Source organism: Varanus komodoensis, unplaced genomic scaffold (assembly GCF_004798865.1).
Source record: "Varanus komodoensis strain SLA01 unplaced genomic scaffold, ASM479886v1 scaffold3, whole genome shotgun sequence".
In the NCBI taxonomy this organism is placed as follows: domain Eukaryota; kingdom Metazoa; phylum Chordata; class Lepidosauria; order Squamata; family Varanidae; genus Varanus; species Varanus komodoensis.
The window spans coordinates 66,615,041-66,636,361 of NW_025335761.1; the positions used below are offsets into that span (position 1 = coordinate 66,615,041).

The window sequence follows — 21,321 nt, forward strand, 5'->3', positions numbered from 1 at the left end:
GCCAGTGGCATGCAGGGACTCCGATCTGCGGGTCCCTGCCAGCCGGAGGGAGGGCCGCTGCGCCAGCCTCGCAGAAAGGCTGAGAACGTCCGGGCGACCGTTGGTGGGCGCGAAGGGGCACCGCGCCACGGGGGGGCAGGGAGCAGCGGTCCGTGCGAGCGCTCGGCTGGCCGGCGTCTCTGGCACTGCAGGCGGGCGAGTGGGCCAGCTGCTGCAGCGCTTCAGGGGCCTGGTGGATCGATCAGATGCCGGCTTCCAGGTGTGGAGCCTTGTGATGAGCACCTGTTGGCTCCACCTACGCAACTGTAGCCCCAGAAGCGCCACAACTGGCGGCTGCATTCAAGTCCCTGTGAAACCGCTGGGGTTGCAGGCCCTCTCACTGCTTGGAGCGTTTCCCTCCTGGATCAGCCACTGGCTGGCTGAGCGTCCATCACGAGGCTTTCGCGCGTCGAACAGAACAGAACTGAACTCCCAGATGCTCCTTCTCGTTGCAGATGTTCTGGCTTCTCCTGGGGGTGGGCGGCTCTTCCAAGTGGACGAAAGAAAGGAGTCTGATGAAGAGGAGGACTTGTACTTCAGCTCTTAGCAGCCCAGCGCCTGCCTCCCCAGGTCCTCCCAGCAGATGTTCTGAGGCCGCAGGCCAGTCTCCGGGGGTCTGGTGGCCTCAGAACCAGGATGGTTTCTCCTGCCAGTTTTTAATGAATTATGCAGGAACTTTTGAGTTTTTACTTGCTTCTCTCGGAGCGATGTTAAGTGGCCAACAGTGTTAAGGGATCAGTTTCCTTGCTTCCCATTGTGGTGTTCAGAACGGGGATTAAACATCTCCCTTTCTGTTTATTTTCCTCTCTGACCCAACCTGCTTGAAGAGGATATGCAGAAAGGCATCAGCTGAGGAGATAATTCAAGGGTTTTTTTAATTAAGCAAAATAATGTTTTAAAATGTACTGTACAATAAACCTGCAAAGAAATTGTTTAAAGGAGCTATACGTTTCCTATGTAAAAAACAGCGTTCAAGTATTTTTCTATTAAATGTACTTTCTGAATAGCTCCTAGTTGCTTTTTACCTTCTTGACTGGGTAAATTGCAAACTCTGGTTGCATCAATGGGCCAGCAACGCAAGTGGCGCCCCTTGACCACCAAGATAAGAGGAGGGGAACAGGATGGATTTATCAGGCCAAGCTGCGCATTACAAGCTTTTCTTGGAAATGTCTTCCACGTTCTGTTGCCTTTTGCATTAAAAACAATAAATGTATCACGTCTCGAGCTCCTTGGGCAGCCGCCCACTTCATGAGATGCATGGAACACTAGCCTGCTAGTGAAGGGCCCCACGTTAGGCAGCGCGAGTTCCACACAGAGTCTGGCTGCTGCCTGGCATTTCCTGTAGGAAGGAGCTAAGTGGGCATGCGGTGAATGGTGGTCCGAGGGGGACAGATACTGGGGGGGGAGGGGGTCAGCAGGAGAGCCCTCCACCCACCTGGACCATTCTCCATTAACAGCATTAAAGTGACATTTAAAGTAACATACTGGGACTAACTTTGGAGGACTTGGTAATAACAGTCGCCTCCGGAACATTTGTCATAGCAAAGCATTTTTCCAAAGCACGGAAAGGGAGCGTTCCACAAGAGGGCAGCAAACCCTTTCCCAAGGCAGCCACACGCCGGGCCAGAGCCTGAAGGACTGGTGCGGAATCAGTATCCATGCCAGCAAGCGCAATTTCTGTTTTTCTGTCCTTCAGTGCAACTGCTTCTGTGCCTAATCCCCTCGTTCAATCCTTTGCACTCCCCTACAAGATCCTCGCTCTGCTGTGATGGGATTCCTCCAGAAAAGAGATGAAAAAGGCATTGCGCACACATTCCCCCTTTTTCCTCCGTGAGTTTTTCTGAGACGAAGGTGGTGAGAAAACGTAAGGGCTACTTGTGGAAGATCACTCGATCGACCAGATTCCAGCAGCGAGGCCAGGAGGGGGGGTGCAGCAGCAGAGGGCAAGTGCGGCCACCAGGGCTTGGGCCCACAGCCCCCGGCTTCCGGAAGGCTGCTTGTTTTGCCCCCCTAGGGGGCAAACATTTAGGAGCTCGTCCTGAAGGGGAGGGCCGTCCCTGGGGAGAAGCAGACGAGGGCTCACGGCGGCCTGCTCAGGAGCAAGCCAGTGCCACACAAACTCACTCCGGACCTTTATTCACGTATCTTGCATCGTGTGAGCGAGCGGAGCCATAAAGTGCATTGGATCAAGCGTGCGTCTGCCCGGCTGGCTCAGAGCCGGTCACCTGTGCGCCTCGGGCAGCAGCTGCGCGTCGAAGCCGTAACGGACGTAGTGGAAGAGCTCGTCCGCCTTCTGCCGGCTCACCTGGGCGCGGGCCGCCACCTCCGCCGGCGAGCTGGAACGGAACGAAGGGAAGAGGTGGGGCCCGGGGAAGGGCGGGAAGGGGAAGCGGGAGCTGCCGGGCTGAGCCGGGCCGGTCGGGGAGGGCACGGCGGCCGTCCGCAGCCCCGAGGCTGGCTGGCTTGCGTGTGCCGGTCCCCATGCGGCCCCCCAGCGCGAAGGGACGCGGTGCCTCTCTTGGACAGGCCGATGCGCCCCAAGGTACTGCTCAGCCCACGCGCCCCAGTCAGCACATGGCTCACTAAGGCCTGTAGCTGAGCAGATGCCGGGCGGGGGGGGGGCTAATTCACATAACCGTGCCCACATCTCCTACGCATGAGCAGCACCCTCTGAATGGGGCTTTGGCGCCTCGTTCTGCATTTCTTTGAGCCAGCCGCTGGCTTCGTGGAACGGCATGCGCAGTCTGGTCCCCGTCCCAAGGACGGGCCGGGGAGAGGGTGCCGTGGGGGGGGGGGGGGGCAGGACGTGCCCGGCCTCCCTTGCGCTGCACGGCCAGAACGCCGGCCCCGCCGTACCTGTTCAGCACCTCCTTCACGGAGCCGAAGCGGTGGCACAGGGCCAGCGCCAGCGCGTAGCTGACGCAAGGAATGCTCAGGTAGAAGCGGAGGGCGTCTTGCCGGAGCCCCTGGAGCTCGGTGGGCCCCAGGATGGCGGCGTCCTTCCGCCGCTCCAGCAGAGCCAGCTCTGCCAGCCAGCCGGCCGTCTCCTCTTGGCAGGAGCTGAAGAGAACCCTGACGCCTGCCCGGACCAACGCCGACAGGACTCCGTCGTAGTGCTTGGTTCTGCGGAGCGGCTTCCGTGCCTCACCTGGAAGGGCAAGGCAGAGGCGGTCCTGGGCAGCCTTCCCCGGAAGGCACAGGCAGGCCAGAGGCGCGGTGCTTCCTGGAAATCCAGCCGCATTTCCTTGGCTGCTGCCCGTTTCCTCTTGCCCCAGCGAGCAAGGGTGGAGTTCAGCGCTGTGGCAGGCCAGGAATGCTATTTCCGTGCTTGGCTATCAGCGTGTCACGTCCCGGGGAGAGGGCAATGCCCTTGCCTGGACAGCTCTGTAACGAGCGAGGCGGTATATGAAGCAGCGAATGAACCCCGGCCTGACCCCCCCGGCCTGCCCTCGCCACTTGGAAGGATCGCACGGCCGGCTGGAGCAACTGGGAAACCACCGGCGGCTTCCGTCCACTCCTGCTTCGGTGGCCAGAGCTGGAAGCATGAGCAGAGGAGAGCCTCGCGCCCCAGGGGGACTTGCCTGGCCCGGCGACCAACCTGCTCGGACCTGCTCCTCCTCCACAATCACACAGATCCGATCGAACTGGCGCCTCAGCTGCTGCACCCTCTGGACCACGCGGCTCCGACCCGCAGCGCTGCACAGCTCTGCCTGGCGCTTCCTCTCGACCGCCAGCCGGCTGCTGGCGACGTAATCGCAGCTCCCCAGAGGGCAGGCCTGAACCTCGGCTCCGTGCGCAGCCTTCAGGGCGGAGACCACGCCTGGGCCAGAGCAGATCTCCCGGCTGTCCACCAGCACGCGGAGAGGGGCCAGGCTCCTCGGGGGGCCAGGTGGCGCGCTGGGTGCCGGGATGGGCCTGGGAGGCCTTTCCTGCCGAAGACAACGCGGCAGAGCGTCACTCGCTGTGCCGGGCCAGGGAAGGGAAGGGAAGGGAAGGGAAGGGAAGGGAAGGGAAGGGAATACGCCAAAGGCCACGTGGGAGAGGAGGGTCCTGGGCGGGCCGGGGGAAGGGGCACGCCGGCCATCCCCGTGAGCCTCCGCCCCCACCACTCCACCCTTCCAGCCACGGGACCAGCCGGACGGGACCAGGGGGCCGCCTCGCCAGGTCCGCTGCTTTAGGCAGGAAGCAGGTACAGCCCGGCTGAGGCTCCCCAGGAGGTGGCGAGTGTTTCCCGGGGAAGGGAAGAGCCGGCCTCTTCCGGGAGCCAGCTCCAAGCGGCTCTTACTGCCAGGATGCCTCCCCATGGCACCCGCAACTTCCACCCTGCTCCCAGTCGCGGACGCGTCAGCCAGTGCAAAGTGCGGCTGCGGGAGCGCCAGCTGCTCCTTTCCAGCCCTGCCAGCCACTCGTCAAAGGACCTGATCTTCCGGCTCCGTGTGCGGGCCACCCCCACCCTCCGTCCCCCGCATCCCTGGGCAACGGGCCCTGGACAGAGAGCCCCCGGCCACCCCGGCCGCCCAGGACCAGGCACAGCCGTGAGCGGAGAAACAGAACAGCCCTTTCCCGTCCCGTCCCGTGCCGCTTCTCTTTCTTGCGGCGCCTTCCACCAGAGGATCTCCAGGACGGCTCGAGCGAGCCACCCCCTGGACGCCGGAGCGAAAAAAGCTGCGGGTCCCGCAAGGAGCCGAACCAAGCGCTGCCACGGCCGACTGCGCCAGCCCAGCGCACCCAGAGGAGGAGCGGAGGCCCTCGGGCGCAGCTCACGCGTCACCCACCTGCTCCGGCGGGCCTTGATCCCGGCAGACAGAGTGCGGGTGGCGCTCCCCGCGCAAGGCAGCCTCTTGCTCCAGCGGCGCTTGGGCCCTGCGCTCCTGGGGCAGAGGGGCTTGGGGCTCTGGAGCAGAACTGCTGCGGTGCGGAGGACGGTCCGGCGCCAGAGACGGGGCAGGATGAGCGCCTGCGCCGGCCTCCGTGGGGGGTGCTGCGTCTGCCGGCTCCTCGCCGCGGGCACCGCCTTCTTCACTCGAGCTGTCGAGAATGCGGATCCGGGAAGGCTTCCTTGGCGGCGGCGGCACGCCCACCCCCTGTCCTCCGCGGGCCTCTTTCAGCCGCCTCCTGTGGCGGGTGCAGTACTGCGCCTTCCCGTCTGCAAAGCTTTCCCCTTGCAAGAGGCTGAAATTAACGCAAACTTCCTCTTCACTAGAACCACATTCGGGATCCCCCTCCTCATTGTCCCCAACGCAGAAGCTGTCTTGCAAGTAGCTCTCCTCCTGCTCTGGCACCTGGACAGACAGAGAGACAGACAGACAGACAGACAGAGGTTGAGCCCTGCTGTACTATACCCCCAACTTCTGCTACTTTAGGGGAGACAGCTTGTGCCTGAAAAGAACTGGGCTTGGGAAAGGCCTGAGAAGCAGCCTCTGCCAGGGCGCCTGGGCCCAGCGTGTCTCAGGCAGACCTACAAATGTGAACCTCTGCAAACGCCTTTCGAGTGAGCGCTGTGCCGATTCTCCCTTCCATCCTGTCAACACTCTCAAATTGTGGATCTTGTCTCTGGGCGACGGCCACCAAAGCACCCACCAAGCTATGGAGATGTTTAGCTTTCCTTTTTAAGCCAGATGGAAGGGAAAGGGTTGAGCGGCCGCGCCTCCAGAACCCCTCCTCAAACAACTATGCAGGCACGGGGGCCGTGGCGAGGCCTCGCCTGGGGTCCCGAGTCCAGTTCTGGCAGCAAGCCTGAGGAAAATGCAGATGGGCTGGGAAGGGTCCAGGGAAAGGTGCAAGGACGGTCCAGTGACTGCAAACAAGGCCCAGGAGGGGAGGCGGAAGGACCCGGGCATCTTTAGCCCGGAGAAGAGAAGGCAGGGGAGCCGGGATAGCGCCCTACAAGGGCTTCAAGGGCTGCCACACAGAGGAAGGCCAGGATTTATTATTTTATTTTATTTATTAAAACATTTCTATGCCGCCCCATTCGCCGAAGCCTCGGGAGGATCTCTTCTCCATCATCCCAGCGTGCAGGACACGGGATGAGGGGCTTAAGCGACAGGAAGGCAGGTCCTGGCTCAAAGTCAGGAAACACTTCCTGACTGTTAGAGCAGGACAACGATGGAACCACTTGTGCAGGACGGCGGTGGGCTCTCCCACCCTGGAGGCACTCGGGATGCGACTGAACAGCCAGGTGAGGGATGGCTTACCGGGGGGTCCTGCACAGAGAGGGGCGGGCGGGGGGGTGGGAGTCAATGGCCCTTTGGGCTCCTTTGGACTCCGCAGTTCTATGATTCTAAGCCAGACATAATCAAGCCTCAAAGCGGAACTGGCAGAGCTGCGGCTGGCATACTCTGGACTCCTCGAGAGAAGACGAGAGTCCCTGGAGGGGAGCGCGATGCCAGGGAGGAGACGGCAGGAGGAGAGGAAGAGCAGCCCGAGCTGCAGCGATTCCAACCGCGAAGCCACGGCCCGGCGTTCACGAGCGCTGAACAAGGGTCGTCGCAGGGTGCCTGGGCGTCAGGAATGGCGTGAGCGCATCGCCCTTCCCGCCTCTCGCACTTTCCTGCGTCTCCACACGGCAGCGGGGATCTGCCGCCCGGACTGCCACGGGCGGCCCGGGAGGAAGGCTGCGCTCCGAGGCGTTGCACCGACCGGGGGACATTCCTCCCCGAGGGCAGCCCGGCTCCCACACGGTTCCTCCCCGAGGGCAGGCGAGGACTTTCCTGTTTTCTCCCATCCCCAGACAAAAAGTGTGTGTGCTCCCGGTTGTCCCTAAAACTAAGCACCAGGAGCACAGCGACTTCTGCCCATCGCGGAGCCCCCCCGTGCGCGAAGCAGCCTTCCGGCTGAGCCTCGCGAGAGGCTGCGGCCCCCTTCCGTGAGGGGGAAGGTGCGTCTCCCACCATGTCCCTGGGACGGGCCACGAAAAGGGCCCCGCAGCGCCTGCAGAGCAGAGCAGAGCAGAGCAGAGCAACCCGCCACTCAGGCTGGGCGCAGGGCCACACGCGCCGCTCGGCGTCCCACCTGTGCGAAGACGGCCGGCGAGGCGCAGCCTTTGTGCACCAGCTGGTACCTGCTGCCAACGGCCGGGCTGCGCACGGATTTCAGGTAGACGGCCTGCATGTCCGACTCTGAACAGAGAGAGGAGCAGGAAGGCGGTCAGGTGGGACCGAGTTGAGCGTCTTTTCCAGGCGAAGCAGCAAGGGATGTCCCAAATCCAAGCCCAGGCAGGCCCACCGCAGTCACACCAGGGAGGCCCACCCGCTCGAGCCCGAGGGAGCTTCCTGCCCGACCGGCCCCCGTGCTGGGAAAGACGGCGGGAGGTCCCCCGAGGGGGCGAGCGCGCAGGCCGTTCCCGCTCACCATTTAGTCCTTGCGTGATCTGCGACTCATCGTCCAGGAACCGCGCGAGCGAGGAGCTCAGTTCGCCGTCCGAGCACACGCTCTCGTCGGAGGAAACCTCCGCAGCGGCTTCGTCAGAGAGCTCAGCCTCTTGATCCAAGAAGGCCTTGATGGCCGCCTGCACGGGGCGACAGACAGAGCGGTCCTGCCCACCAGCCCAGGCTCACCCTGCCGTGTTCACAGGGTGTCCTTGACTTCGCCGCTGAGGCACCAAGCGCGGCTTCCCCAGGTGGCTGGGGGCCTCGAACGTGGCGGGCTGGCTAAAAACCACGTGCGGGGCCACGGCCAACTCCCGGCAGCCAGTCCAGGACGCCCACCAGCCACGAGGGCGGGCGGCTCGCTGGGCCGGCACTGGGATCCACCCAGAACTACGCCCTTTGGTTCAGTGTCGCGGCGAAGCCAAAACCAGCCCTTGGCGAAGGGCGGAGCGGGGCCGGGCCGTCCCACGCGCACTCTGCCAGCACCACTGCACCCCCACACCTGCACACACCGATGGCACGACGACTTGCCACATGATTCTCCGAAGGGGCATCCAGCCGCCGCTCAGGGCCAACCGTGCTGCAGCGCCCAGAGGAGAGCACCCGTCTCGGGGAAAGCGCGCAGCTTTGGCAAGCGAAAGCTCAGGCCCAGAGAGCGCTCGCGTGCGATCAGGACGGGGCAGCGCCCCAGGGCTGCCCCCGCACTGCCGACGCGCCCCTGGCAGCGCAGCCACCGGCACTAATCGCCCGCGGGAAGCCAGTGGCGCCCCCCGGGCCAGGAAGACCCGCCCGGAGACCTCCAGGGCTCTGGCGCGCACACGGCGCTCTTCCGTCGCCTCGCCCGGGCTTCGTAACGCAGCAAGCGGCCCGACACCAGCAGCGGTGCACAGCTGCTTGGCGCCGGGGGCCGCATCCGGCGTCTGCTGGGAGCCGTGTGCACATCCCCATGCGCCACGGGCAGCAGCTGGCACAGTGCCACCGGCAGAAGGTGGGCCCTTTGCTTCCACTCGAGGGGCTCCAGCGGCAGCGGTGACGGGAAGAGCCGCTCCTGCGCACCCTCTGCACGGTGTGCAAGTCCGAAGCAGACGGACTGACACGCGCAGCGGCCCCCTTCAAAAGCACCCCAAGTACCAGCATTCCAGGCACCCACCCTGAGGGAGCCCCTCGTTCAGTTTGCTCTGCGCCTTTCCGCAAGGAAAACATGGCTGCGGGGCGCCTGAGCAGAACGTCCGTCAGTCCGGGAGGTCAAGCCCCTGAGTGAAGGACCACCAAGCGGGCAGGGCGGGGGGGGGGGGCGGCTTTCGGGCCACACCGGAAGTGGCCGTGGGCCGAGCCCCCCGTTCCAGCCTCACGTACCTGCGCCACGGGCAACGCTTCTCCAGAGCCCCCAGGACGGCGGCGCTTCCTTCCTGCCACCTGCGATCCATCCCTTTAACCACAGGGACAGGGCCCCATTGCTCCCCACTGCACGCAGCCCCAGGGGGCCTCTGCGTCGCCCTTCTGAAGGCAGGACTGCCGGAGAACCCCCACCAGGCAGTGCCGCCGAGCAGAGGGCGCTCACCTCCGCCACAACACCGCCCCGCCGCCGCTTCCATCCCTTCACGGCCGCCCGGCTCTTCCCGTCTCGCTTCCTCCGGCTCGATTTCGCAACAAACGCTGTGCGTTCCTCGCTGGACGAATCTGCCTGGAATGAACCAGATGTCGGGCACGGGCGCCGCTAGTGAGAGCTGGCCTCCCGCGCGCCAAGCCCCCGGCCCCCCCCTCTCCGGACTCCGGCGCCGACAGGTGGAGCAGAGGTGGGCCGTTCCGTTTGGCGGCGCTCTCCGTGACCGGATGCGCCTCCTGCCCTCTCAACCTCGCGCCGGGCACGGTGCGGCTCCCGCCAGGGCGAGCGCTCCGGCCGGGCCACCCCTTCCGCAAGTTGCCTGCAGGCTGCCGATGGTCCGGCTGCGGGGGCACGGGAGACGCGGCCGCACCAGCTGCCCCCGCTCGCCCCAGGACATGCAGGGGCTTTCGAGAAGACAGGCGGCGGGGGCCGGGTGCCCCTCGCCTTCCTCGTCAGCCAGGCTGCCTCCTCCTGCCACAAGCCCTGGGGGGACTGGAAGGGGCCCCGGAGGCGCAGCTTCTGCCGCCAGGCAGCTTTATTGCCCCCAGCCGCCCCCAGAGCCCAGAACGCCCCGCTCCTGCGCACAGCCGGCATCCCTCCCCAGCGCACGGGGCACGTGATGCCAGCACCGGCCTTCGGGGCGCTCCTTGGCGAGGGCTGGCAGAGCCGGCTCCGGTTCCAAACCAGACAGGGCTGCACTGTACGCCGGAGCGGCAGAACCCCTCAGAGGCGGGCCACCGGGCCAGCTGCAGGGCAGAGTGGGGTTCGTGCTCCAGGAAGGCGGGGGAGCTGGGGGAAAGGCCCCGACGTCTGGCCTTGCTCTCTCCTGAAAGTCCCGAAAGGCAGGCCCCCAGCAAAAGCAGAGCGGCGGGGCTCTTTGCCCACCACAGGGAGTGGAGCGATTTGCGCCCTCCTCACGGGGAGGGTCTCTCCTTTCCCCTTTCTGCCCCAACTGCCCGCGGGGTTCTCGGCGAGCTGCCACAGTGCAGAGCCCCTCTTGAGGCCGGGCCTGGGCACGGCCACGGGCCTCTTGCACCGGGGTGCCGCTCAGGCGCCCCAAAGGGGCTGTCACCGGCCGTCGAAAACCGGCCAACGCCCCGCAATCGCGCTCGCCAAAAGGCTCGTGGGTGGCGGGGAGCGGGCGCCGGGGCGGCAAAGGGGCTGGCGAGCGTGCTGGGGGCAAGTGGCCGGTGCCGGCCGCCCCAGACGGCCATCCAGGCGCTTGTGGGGCAGCCGCCCTGCTGGTGGCCCAAGAGAACAGCCTGGTAGCCACGGCGGGTTCCGCCAGCCGCACCTGGAAGGCACAACCAGCCACCGTGGGAAACAGCGGCCCAGCCACAGGCCGCAACTCGCCCACAAGCTCTGCAAAACCCCTGCGAGACACGAGAACCCACAACGGGGCGCCACGCAACGTGCTGTGTGAGACACGCTACCCCCCCGCCGCAACTCGGAGCGTCGCTGCCGTTGTGGGATGCTGTGCCGACGGTGGGAGTGGCACTGTTTTCGTGAAGCACAAGGAGTTTCACACACATACGCATGATTCTCCTGCCATGGTTGCGAGCCAAGCAGGCCGCACACAAGGGCAGGCCGAGTCGGCCTTCACGCGAACGGCTGTTCCCTAACGAGGGGGACCGATCCGGGCACCCCGAAGGTGCGCGTGCGCTTCCTGCATTTGCTGAAGGAGCCCTTACTTCGCTGAGCAGTCGCCTCCGTTTTTTGACGGCACGAATCGGCGATTCCAAGTCACTGCTGCTCGCCTTGGAAAAAACGGAGAAGTTAAATTGTATTTAAAGATCCAGAGCTGAGAGATTGTTTGAGGTAAGCATTTAATTTTAACTAAACAGCTCACCTTTGGAGATGCCAAAATGTTTCCTTTTCTCTTATGTTTCCCAGGAAAAACTATTTCTTCTTCACTTTCACTACTGGCCCCTACTGCAACGGAATACAAAAGTAAGAATATGTAAGAAAATGTATTTTCCACCGTATTTGTACATTAGAAAGGAAACACCTGTTTCATTTCTTCCAGATATCACTGTCGAGAGAGATGGGCATTGTTTGACAGCAGTTCCCCAGCAGGGCAGGGTGCGGTCCGGGCACCGCAAACCAAATACCCACCGGGGAAGAGCAGAATGCGAGGCCGGCCGTGCCGGAAAGTGCAGCCACCACGCTCTCCCTCTCAGGTGCCCCACCTCTTCCCCTTCAAGGAGCGCGAGGCAGCGGACGCAACGCTCTTCCTCCTCGCAGCGGAGAGGGAAGAGCAGGCAAAGGGAAAAGAGTGAGCCCACTTGGCGTATCGGGCACACAGCCGCTGTCCACACAGGTACGGGTGTCGTCACCGCCCAAGCCCCCGGCAAGCCATCCACGCAGAAGCGCCCCCGACCAGCCGTTTCAGCTCGGGGCCCAGCCAGCTCTTCGGAGCACAGGGCACGCCGAGGTCGCCCACTGGAGGGGCGCTGGGGGCACGGGCGCCGAGCGGAGCCGGACAGGCAAGAGCTGGGGCGCGGCTGCAAGTCTTCGAACGACTTTCAAGGGAGCTTCCGATCAGGTACGCAAACGAGCGGCTGCACGTTCAGGAATTCTTCGGTTTCCACAAAGAATGTGGAAGCGCAGGATCCGAGATCACGTTGCAAGAATGTGAAATACTTGCAGGCAAGACGCTGGGAGGATCAGGAAGCCGCTGCAGAGGTTGCTGCGGCTCCACCCAACTCGCCCCGGTACCTGTTGCCACAGGTTATCTGAAATGGCTCGTGGCACCGTGTGACCTCAACTCACCCCCGGAGGCTACGCCGTTTTAGGCAAACCTAAAAGGGTCCAAAGTGACAGATCTGATCTGCAGCTTCAGGACTTCTTCGAAACGGGGTCGTTACACCACACATGCGTCGACGGGTGTCGTTAGAATATTTGTTAGCTCTGCTTTGTACACTGTGAGCCCCTGGCGAGGTCCTCTCTTCTTCAGAAAAGCAGCATGCGGATTACTAACCTAACAGCCTCGGCTAAAGTACCGAGCCAGAGGCCTCCCTGCGCGGTTTCCTTCTCCTCCCGCAGCTGCACGGGCGACGCACTCCCGGCACGCCCCTTGCCCGGCTGGCCCGATCGCTCGGCAGCTCTCCTTCCCTACGGACAGCCTCTCCAAGCCAGGCGCCGCTGACGGTTTTGCTTCGGGGGCAGTCAGTGCAAACTAAAATATTCCTGGGCATGCGCTCAGAGGTGCTCGTCAAAATCCAGAAGCAGTGGCGGCATTAATGGCATTCCTGCCACTACAGTGGGTCTTTAGGGAAAGTGGCGGGGCGAACTCACGGGCCGGCAGAGGGACGTTCCTCGTGGGAATGCCCCAGACACTGCTCGCTGCAGTCCGACGTTCAGCGCCTGGGGGACTCCAAACCGAGCCCGGCAGAGATCCGATCGGTCCCCTCTCCCTTCCCTGCCACAAAGGCAGCTCCCCCGCCCCACTGAAAGTCCGCATCAGCAGCAGTTCCACCCCTGCAATTTCTGGCGGGGGGTGGCTGAAGGCTTACCTTCCGCAGAAAACACGCTGGAGCCGTTTGGGGCCCCGCTCTCTGCCGCTCCCGCCCGTCGCGACACGAGTCCTCCTGTCTTGAAGGCCGAGTCCGCCAGAACTCTGACTATGCCGGCGTTTGCTTTTCCTGCAACAGGCACCTGTGGGCCTTCCAGGCTGTTTCTAGGGAAACAACCCACAGAGGCTCCGCGCGGGAACCGTGGCTGCCCGGGCTGCCTGCTGATTGGGGTAGAAAACACAGGCAGAGCCAGAGCTGGTGGCTGACACGGATCGTCTCCTGTCGGTGTGAACGGAGAGGCCCAGGGGATGCCGTTTGCCATGGTGGCCAAGCCAGAGTCCCGGTTTTGCGAGCGTGAGGGTGTTGAGGACATGGCCCTTTCAAGGCACTCATCACTCCAGGCTGCTGGAGACGCGCCCATGACGTTGCTGATCTTTCCGGGCAGGGCCTCGGGGCTCGCGGGGCAAAGCGCGACGTGGCTTTGCTCAGCCTCCGCTGCTTCTGTGGCCTCTCCCTCGGATCCCTGGACAGAAAACCCAAGGTCAAAGTTGACGGAGAACAAATCCAGAGAAGCGTCGTACGGCTCGTCGCCGCCCTGGAGGTCAGCCTCGCTCGCGCAATCGCCAGCAACTTCCAGAGCTTCGCCCCAGTGGATTTCCTGTGGATTCGAGGGGCCCGCGTGGCTGGCCTGAGCGAGCCCATCCGAACAACGCCCTGCTGTGCTGGACGGAGCAGTGGCTGGGCCGCCTGCCTCTACGGACACTGGGACCCCCCTCCCCTTCCTGCCTGGGGAAAGATCGCTCTCTGCAGAATGGCCTCCTTCTAATAAACGGACAGAGGCTTGGTCTGGTGCTGCATTTCCCCCAGACGTTTTACACAGGTTTTGCTGTCCTCCACCAGCGTTTCTGCCCAAAGCATCCACTGCTGGACCATGACTGGCCAGCAGTAGGTTTGCGCCTTCGTTGTCGGTGTCAAAGAATTCATCCCAGTCAACGTCATTCATCTTGCAAATGGAAGCCTCGGACACGGAGCCCAAGTCCAGCGGGCGCTCATTTGCGCAGCGTGGCCTGCGGGGCTCCACGGGTCCCAAGGAGGACTGCGGTGTGGTGGCTGGCTCTGTGGAAGGCGCCCGCTCCTCCAGGGGGCTGCCCGGAAACACTCCGGAAGCCGATCCTGGCGGCTGGGCTTGACTCTCTCCCCACTCCTCAAAATCAGGGAGCCTGCTTGGAGACGGGGGTGACTGAGACAGCAGCACCGCCAGCTCTCTTCCGAGGCGCTCTGCCCAGGAAGGGTCCTCGGCTCCGCGCACGCCAGGAAGCGCAAACGGATCTGCCTCTGGCGCTGGAAGATAAAACAAGGACGGCGACAGAGGCACGTCGTCCTCTGCCAAGCCGCCAGCGGTGGAGTCCGGCCCACGTCCACGGCAGGAGCTGCACTCTTCGGAGGGAGGTGGGACTTCTCCTCCGGCCAGACTGCCGTAACTCGCAGCGCTTCCTCGGAGGACGTTTGCTCCGGTGGATTCAGCCAGGTTTTCCCTTTTTTCACCAGGAAGCCCTTTCCACCTGGCATCTTCAACGAAGGACGACGAACTTGCTGGAAAGGAACCGGAAGGACCGGGGGCCCCCGGAGCAGCAGCTGCCGTTCCCGCGCTCGGCTTCCGCGGCTGTTCCACAGGCTGCAAGGCGGCCGCCCCGAAGAGTGAGAGGCGTCCCACACCGAGCTCCTCCGAGGGGCGGGGCGGGCCTCTTGCCCCGGGCGTCTCCGCGGGGGCGTTCTTGGGGAGGGAGGGCTTCCGGGCCGCGGCGGCATCGTGGCGACATTTGCCCCGCTGCACATCAGGCACACCGACATCCTCCCAGCGCAAGTGCGGCTGCAGGCTCTGGTCGTAGCCACAGGCCCCCTGGAGCGGAAAGGAGACAGACGGGCGTTAGCCGGGCGGCCCGCGGCATGCGATCCACGGGGCCCGCACGCCTTCCCCGCACGTCAGTGGCGCCCACTGCTCTCCACGAGGCCCCGTGGTTGGAATTCCGCAGGCCTGGTGGGCAGGGCAGGGCCTCTTCCTCCCTCCCGTCCCGCAGTCCTCCTGCGGCATCCCGGGGGGCCCTGCAGGAGCAGCGAGCTGCCCCCAGGGCGGCTGCACGACGCTCAACGCAGATCGATCCAGAGGCGCTTGCAGCGGGCTGAGAATCGGCGCCTGCGTGGCCGCTGCGCTCACGGCCGAGCCGGTCATTTGCCTCTTTTCCAGGAAGAAGCTGAGCTCCGAGAACACAAGCAGCCACCGCGGCTCACAAACCGCCATGGCTGGACGCGTCACGTGAGACTACTCTCGGCTGACCTCAAATAGTGGTTCACTCCCTTTGCAGCCCAAAATCCGCACAGTGACGAATCGAATCAACTCTCGCCTTCGGGCAGGCACAGAACGCTCTGCCTCTGCCATAACTAATGAATGCACACTAAAATGAACTCAAAGACAGACAGCAAAGAACCTCCTCCTATTCAGAGCACCTGGAACAAAACCCAGCTCCTTCGGACAGCGGCCAGTTCGGCTCGCTTCGGGCCAGCTCAGCTGCCGTGGCTTCGCAGCGAAGCCCTCGCTCGGCCGCCCTTTCCTCCTCGGCCCTCCCCTCCACCATCCAAGCGCTGCTACCCGACTACTGATTCTCTCAGAGGCCACGGGGAGAAGAAGGCCCCTTTGGGGATCACGGGGAAAGCCCCCTCTCCCGAAATAGCCCTGCTGCCCGCCAAGTGCCGGGCACCTCAGCAAGACAGACAAGGAATCCACGACGGAACCTCTTCATGGGAAACACACATGCCCAGAGAATTAATTCACTTGCTTTTCTTTCAAAGCAAGGCCACCTCTGGTGCTTTCTGGCCACTGCACTATCCTGCCTCTGCGGCCAGTTTCCGGTCACCCAAGAGCCTCCAAAGTAGGTACGAGCCCTGGGAAGACGCAGTGAAAGCACGAAGGAGAAATCTTTCTGCACAGCGCGGCCACGAGGCTTCCCCGGGTGCGTTGCCCACCTCCTCCTGTCTCATCTGCTCTATCATTTCCATAACGGCCACGAAGTGCCTGCAGCGATCCGAGTGGTCCACCAGGTCGGTGGGGAAGGGGCGATTCTGCCAGAGCCTCCATTCCGTCAAGGACAGCTCATGAACCTCGTCCCCCTGCGACTCCTGGGGCTTCTAAATGCACAGCAAGACAAAAGCAAAACATCTTGATGAGGAAATGCAAAACATCAACTCAGATATCTGGAAAGAGCAACCTGAATGACAAGTCTCAATGTATTAAAAGCTCTCACATTTATTTCAACCCTCCTTTTCCTGTCATTTATTATAATGCAGTATTTAGCATCCATTTGTTAGTTGAAGAGACCAAGAGCGCTCCGCTATTACTGAAGTGGATGGAAAATATACATGCTGCATACACGAGTTTTTTGCTAAGTCAATTGCTACAGAAGGATGTCCGTATGACTCAAGGCACCTGGAAGCCACACAGCAGAAATGAAATGGATAAACATTTGAGCAGTCCTTCGTGTGGGTACACTGATGTGGGCTGCAGTGGGGCATTTTCAGTCACACAAATACGAAGCGTTCTACTCTGAAACTGGCCAACCTGGAAGAAACAGAGTGGCTTTGATACGGGGGCAAGATCTCGCACAGGCTGAAGGGGGCTGTGAGGCAGTGTCTGACCGAATCATATTGATCGGAATTCTCGGAAAACCTGTCAACGTAAACATTATTCAGCTCTAGGCATCAACACGAGACACTGGCAAGGAAGAACTCACAAACTCGAATGCGTGGGTCCAAGAGGAATTGATACCCTGCCAAGAGGCGGCACGCGGATCGTCATGGGTGACGAAGTAAAAGCAGGAAAGAGGGGAGAGTCAAATGTGGAGGGAAAGTGTGGCTTAGGGGTTGGAACGAAGCAGAAGAAGGGCTCACCGAATTCCGTGAAGGCAACATCTGTTGATCACAAATACATCCTTCAAGGGAATAACTGGCTGGCTGCAGGTACTGACATCACCAGCTGGCCAATACAGAAATCAAACAGCCTATGTAACTGGAAATAGGAAACAGAAAAGCTTGTTCCCACTGCCAAAAGAAGACCAAGACCAGGAACTATTAAGGCAAAATATCTACGTAAAGCTGGAAGCCTCACGAATAGCAGCACAGTTCCAAAATACCTTTTCAGTAAAATTCTTAAGGGATGTAAAGACCACACAAAGAACAGAGGTGCACCGCTGAGCTCTGCTGGGCCTGCACCGGAAGAACTATGGACTGAATCCAGGGACACTGTTAGGGAAGAACGCCACGGGCAATTCCTGCAGGAAAAGCGAGAGAGGGCCTGGATGGCTGACCGAAGACGTGCGCAGTGTTGCTCAGGACAGGGGAGAAGGAAAAGTTAAACCATGAAAGGAACAGTCAGAACCCGGAATGAAACTTCTCAGCTACTAAAATGTAGGGACACAAAGGACTATTACCGTGGCCAGTGCAAAGAAACAGAAGACAGACAAAGAGGAAAACAAGAGAATTCTTCCAGGAGATCCAAGAAATCAAAGGGAAATTCAATCTAGATTAGAAATGCTAAGAGACAAACAAGGGAGCATACTATCTGACAAAGAAAAAATAAGAAAAAGGTGGAGACTACAGATGGAAGAACTATACAGAAGAAATAAAAAGACAGCAGACCCCCTCAAAGGGGAATCCTGCCATATAAGACCATGCAGTGAAATACAGAGAAAGTTGCTTTGAAAGCACTGGAGAAGAGTGAAGGACTCCAAGCAGATCGGCTGCTCGCAGGCCTATCCCGAGCTGCAGAGAATGTCCAAGTGCCGCCAGGAACATGCCAACACGCAGAGACACGAAACAACGGCCTGCAGACCAGAAGCGTTCAAAATGCACTCCGCTCCCCGAGAAGGGGGAGGCAGAGGCGTGCAGCAGCCGAGGGACCGTCGGGCTCATTCCCCGTGCGAGCGAAGCGATGCTCACGGTGTGGCCACACAGAACGTCACCCTCCCCGATGCTCAAGCCGGATTCCGAAAGGGGAGCGATGTGTGAGATCATATGGCAAATACACACCGGCTACTGGAGTGCACCACAACATTCAGAACAACGGTCTATGCCGCCCAGATCACAGCTGAGCCTCTGGCAGTATGGCTCACAAGAAGCTACGGGTGGTCATGAAGGAAACCGACGTGCCCCAAGACTGGATTGCCAGGATACATAACCTGCATTTTGGACAAGAAACGACAGCTGGGACAGAATAGAGAGACCCAGAATGGTGTCCCAGAGGCAAGGCCTCAAAGGTGCATTTTATCGCCTGGTCTGCTTGATCTGGGCACAGAACATCTCATAAGGCACGCTGGTTTAGAACGAAAGCAAACTGGCGGAAAATACATCCATGTTTTTAAAAATGTAGATGATGCCATACTCCGGGCAGGAAGCAGCAATCCACTGAAATGATTCCTGATGAAAGTGAAAGAAGCTGGCATAAAAGCAGGGCCGCTGAATATTAAGGAAACACAAAATATGTCTGCAGAAGAATTGCAGACCATTATTAACGGTAAATAATGAAATCAAAATTGTGAAAGGTTCCACACACACCAGCTCAGTTGCACATTTAAAGGAGACAGAAGCCAAGGGATTCCAAGGAGGCTGAGGCTCGGAAGGGCAGCACTGAGGGAACGAGAAAGATCCTCGAGTGTAAAGAAGTTTCAGTCCGAGGCCAAGCTCAGCCACACTCTTGAATTCCCGATCACTACGGACCGGCATGAAAGCTGGACAGGGAAGGAAGCCGAGACAAAGGAAACGGGCGTGAGGCTCTGTGAAGACCCCAGACCAACAGGAGGAGAACAAACGGGCCCTGGATGAAATCAGGCCGGAACTCTCCGTGGACGCAAAAATGGCGAACCTGAACCTTCTGCACTTCGAGCACATCGCGAGAAGACAAGACTCCCCGGAGGAGGGAATAACTCTATTGGAAGCTGAAGGCAGAAAAGGAAGCGGAAGAGCGAATAAAAATGAGACGGCTCGTTTGCAGGAGGAAGCCGTGGCCCTGGGATTTCGGCAGCTGAGCAGGTGACCTGACAGTTCATAACATGAATCACAACACCGCCTCGTTCGGTGTGACAGCCACGTAATTCCGCTACAGAACCTGCCACAGCAAGCGGCCGCCTGCTGCGCTCGACAGTATTTGCCAGGTAGCTGTTCTTCAGCTGAGGAGCGCTCAGAGTGGCGGAACGTAAAACCTCTGGCCCCGGCCGTGGCGCACCCAACAGACCCATCTGGGAGCAACTCACTGCCTGCTCCTCGTGCTCCAACGTTTCAAAGTGGCTCTGCGGCATCACTGGCTTTTTCATTCCATCCCCAGCTTCCATTTTATATAACCGATTCCACCTTTCAAACTCTTTGTCTGTGAGGCACCACGCTTCTGCGCGACGGGCTCCATTTGTACCTGCAAGTTTGGAGAAGGGGGAGGAAAACCGTGGAGGAAATGTGCTTCCGGAGAGAGACCGGTGAGGCAGTTCTCCCACACAGGCCAGGCCGCACGGTTTCCCACCCACGTTATTCTTTTCGGCTGCTGGCATCCGCCACGAGGCTGCCCGCCCTGCAGGCTGGAGCCCGCTGAGGGGCAAGCCCCTCTTCTCCTCTCCTCCCTCCCTCTTCCCCGCTGGCTGCGAACGGAGGGCGTGAGCCGTATCGCCGGCTGCCCGACCGCAACGACCCGTCCTTACAGGACCCGACAGTCCCGGCCCGCTATGGACAGCTCTCTGGAGGTGAGCTGCAGCCAATGGATCGTTCTCCCACGCGAACCGGATGACGTTTATTTATTTATTTATTTATTTATTTATTTAAACATTTTTATGCCGCCCCGTTCACCGAAGCCTCGGGGCGGCTTACAACATAGATAAAACAATAAGTTAAAATCCATATAAAATAATCTTGATTAAAACACACATTATAAAATAAAATAAGCCGCCCTGGCCAGATAAAATTCAATTGTATTTAGCATTTAAAATGTTGCTTAAATAAAAAGGTCTTAGCCTGGCACCGAAAAACAAATAACGACGGCGCCAGGCGGACCTCTCTGGGGAGCGCATTCCATAACTTAGGCGCCACCGCTGAGAAAGCCCTTCTCCGAGTAGCCACCCTCCTAATTTCTCTCACGGAGGGCTCCCGGAGAAGGGCCTCTCCCGCCGATCTCAGGGGGCGACTGGGCAAGTATGGATGTAAGCGCTCCTTCAGGTAAGTTCCCCTCACATCAGCTCAGGCTGTCGGTCGTACACACCCAAACCAAACGGATCCTTTGAACATGTTCCCTGCGGTGACTGCCAAGGCACCCACCAGCGTCCCCCCTCCGTCCGAGCCCTCGGAAGCCCCCTCTCCCGGAAAGCAGCAGCTGCCTTGGCCCCAGTGGCAGCCTCGCCCCCCGGCCCTAAGCTGGTCTTTTTCGCGGCGAGAAAAGCGACTCCGAATCAGAGGGGCGGTCGGAAGCGCTGCACACCGGCCCTGCTCGCTGGGCTTGGCTTCGTCTGCTTCACACGCCGGTACGTATCTGCTGCACCGCAAGACGCTTGTTCACTTAATAGATACGCATATGAGGCACCGGCAGAGCAAGTTTTCAAGGTACCACAGCAATACAGTTTTCTAAAACGAAGAGTGTAAAACAATACTGATCTGAAGAGAATTTATCTGGGAAAAGCGTTCCATCCCTGGGGGGCAAGGGCAGCAGGGACACTGCGTTTCCTTTTCCCCTCCTTCTTCTGCGGTTTCCTCTGGAGGAAGAGTTCTCACTGCAGCTCAGCTGGTTACAAAGCAGGACCTTCCGAACAGGGTCACCGCAACAGCGATGCAGATCGTGCTTGTAACGCCATCAGGGAAACCACACCAAGCAGGGAGCCGTCCCGTTGTTTGCCTGTCTGCAGCACCAGGAGCACAGAACAGGGGGCGATGCTCCCCATCTCGTGCTGCTCGCCGGCCGCCGTGCGGCATCTGGCTGCCCGCAGACCAGGGGAGAGGGAGGCAGACCGGGGGAAGGCGGGGCCCGCTTCCCTCAAAGCAGCATTCCTAGCGGGAGCGCGCAGCCTCGGAACGCCAACGAGACGAAGGCTGGGTTCAGGCACAGGACAAGCCACCGCAGTTCTTGAACCACGGCTGGTCTGTCGTGAGGTCTGAACCCGGCCGTGATGTGTCACCACGGTAAGTTTGGTCTTTGGAAACCACAGTAAGACACAACGGTTTGTTCTGTGGTTTCTCACGTTCCATGTTGTCTGAACGCAGGAACGTGTTTCCCAGGGCCGTGGTGTGCGACTACCAGAGTCCCTCGGAGCGTGGCAGCTCTGGAGCCTCTCCAGCCACCCAGCCTCCACGCGCACACCCATACGGAAAAAGCGGGCAGCACCGGCAGGGTGCCGGGCCCCTTGGCATTGGATTTGAGGCCAAGTGGCCTAACACGGGGCACATGCCAACAGCAGGAAGACCGAGCAGAGAGGAACCATGGTAACGCGGGCAACCGCTTGGCTGTCTGAGGAAAGCCCATGGAGCGTGGTAACCACGCAGGACCGCTCGTTGTGCCGCATGACCCCAGCCGGAGGAAGGGGGGCTGGAACGTGACGCACACGCCCAGGCTTACGAGGTTGCTGAGAAAGCTGCTGCGTCCCAAGCCACCTCCGGGTTGGAGGGAGACACTGCAAAGCAGGCAGGCGCCCAAGAGGAGGGCCGGGAATCCACCAACCCCGAGAGGTGCCGTCAAGCCGCACGAGGGGCAACGGGGCTCTGCATATCCACAACGGCG

The 21,321-nt window shown here is 60.8% G+C and overlaps 1 protein-coding gene across 1 annotated transcript in view; it reads right to left on the minus strand.

The window, feature by feature from the left end:
- Positions 1-2,143: 2,143 nt before the first annotated feature.
- FANCM (FA complementation group M) overlaps positions 2,144-21,321 on the minus strand; it is a 33,441-nt gene continuing 14,263 nt past the window's right edge. Inside the window, exons 12-24 of the mRNA XM_044436280.1 lie at positions 18,830-19,025; positions 15,549-15,710; positions 12,528-14,427; positions 10,862-10,944; positions 10,704-10,769; positions 8,763-9,090; positions 8,227-8,465; positions 7,390-7,546; positions 7,051-7,157; positions 4,815-5,321; positions 3,638-3,968; positions 2,896-3,187; positions 2,144-2,375 (exon numbers count right to left, since the gene is read on the minus strand). Coding sequence (XP_044292215.1) covers positions 2,261-2,375; positions 2,896-3,187; positions 3,638-3,968; positions 4,815-5,321; positions 7,051-7,157; positions 7,390-7,546; positions 8,227-8,465; positions 8,763-9,090; positions 10,704-10,769; positions 10,862-10,944; positions 12,528-14,427; positions 15,549-15,710; positions 18,830-19,025 — 4,483 coding nt within the window. The 3' untranslated portion in view covers positions 2,144-2,260. The remainder of the gene's footprint in view (positions 2,376-2,895; positions 3,188-3,637; positions 3,969-4,814; positions 5,322-7,050; positions 7,158-7,389; positions 7,547-8,226; positions 8,466-8,762; positions 9,091-10,703; positions 10,770-10,861; positions 10,945-12,527; positions 14,428-15,548; positions 15,711-18,829; positions 19,026-21,321) is intronic.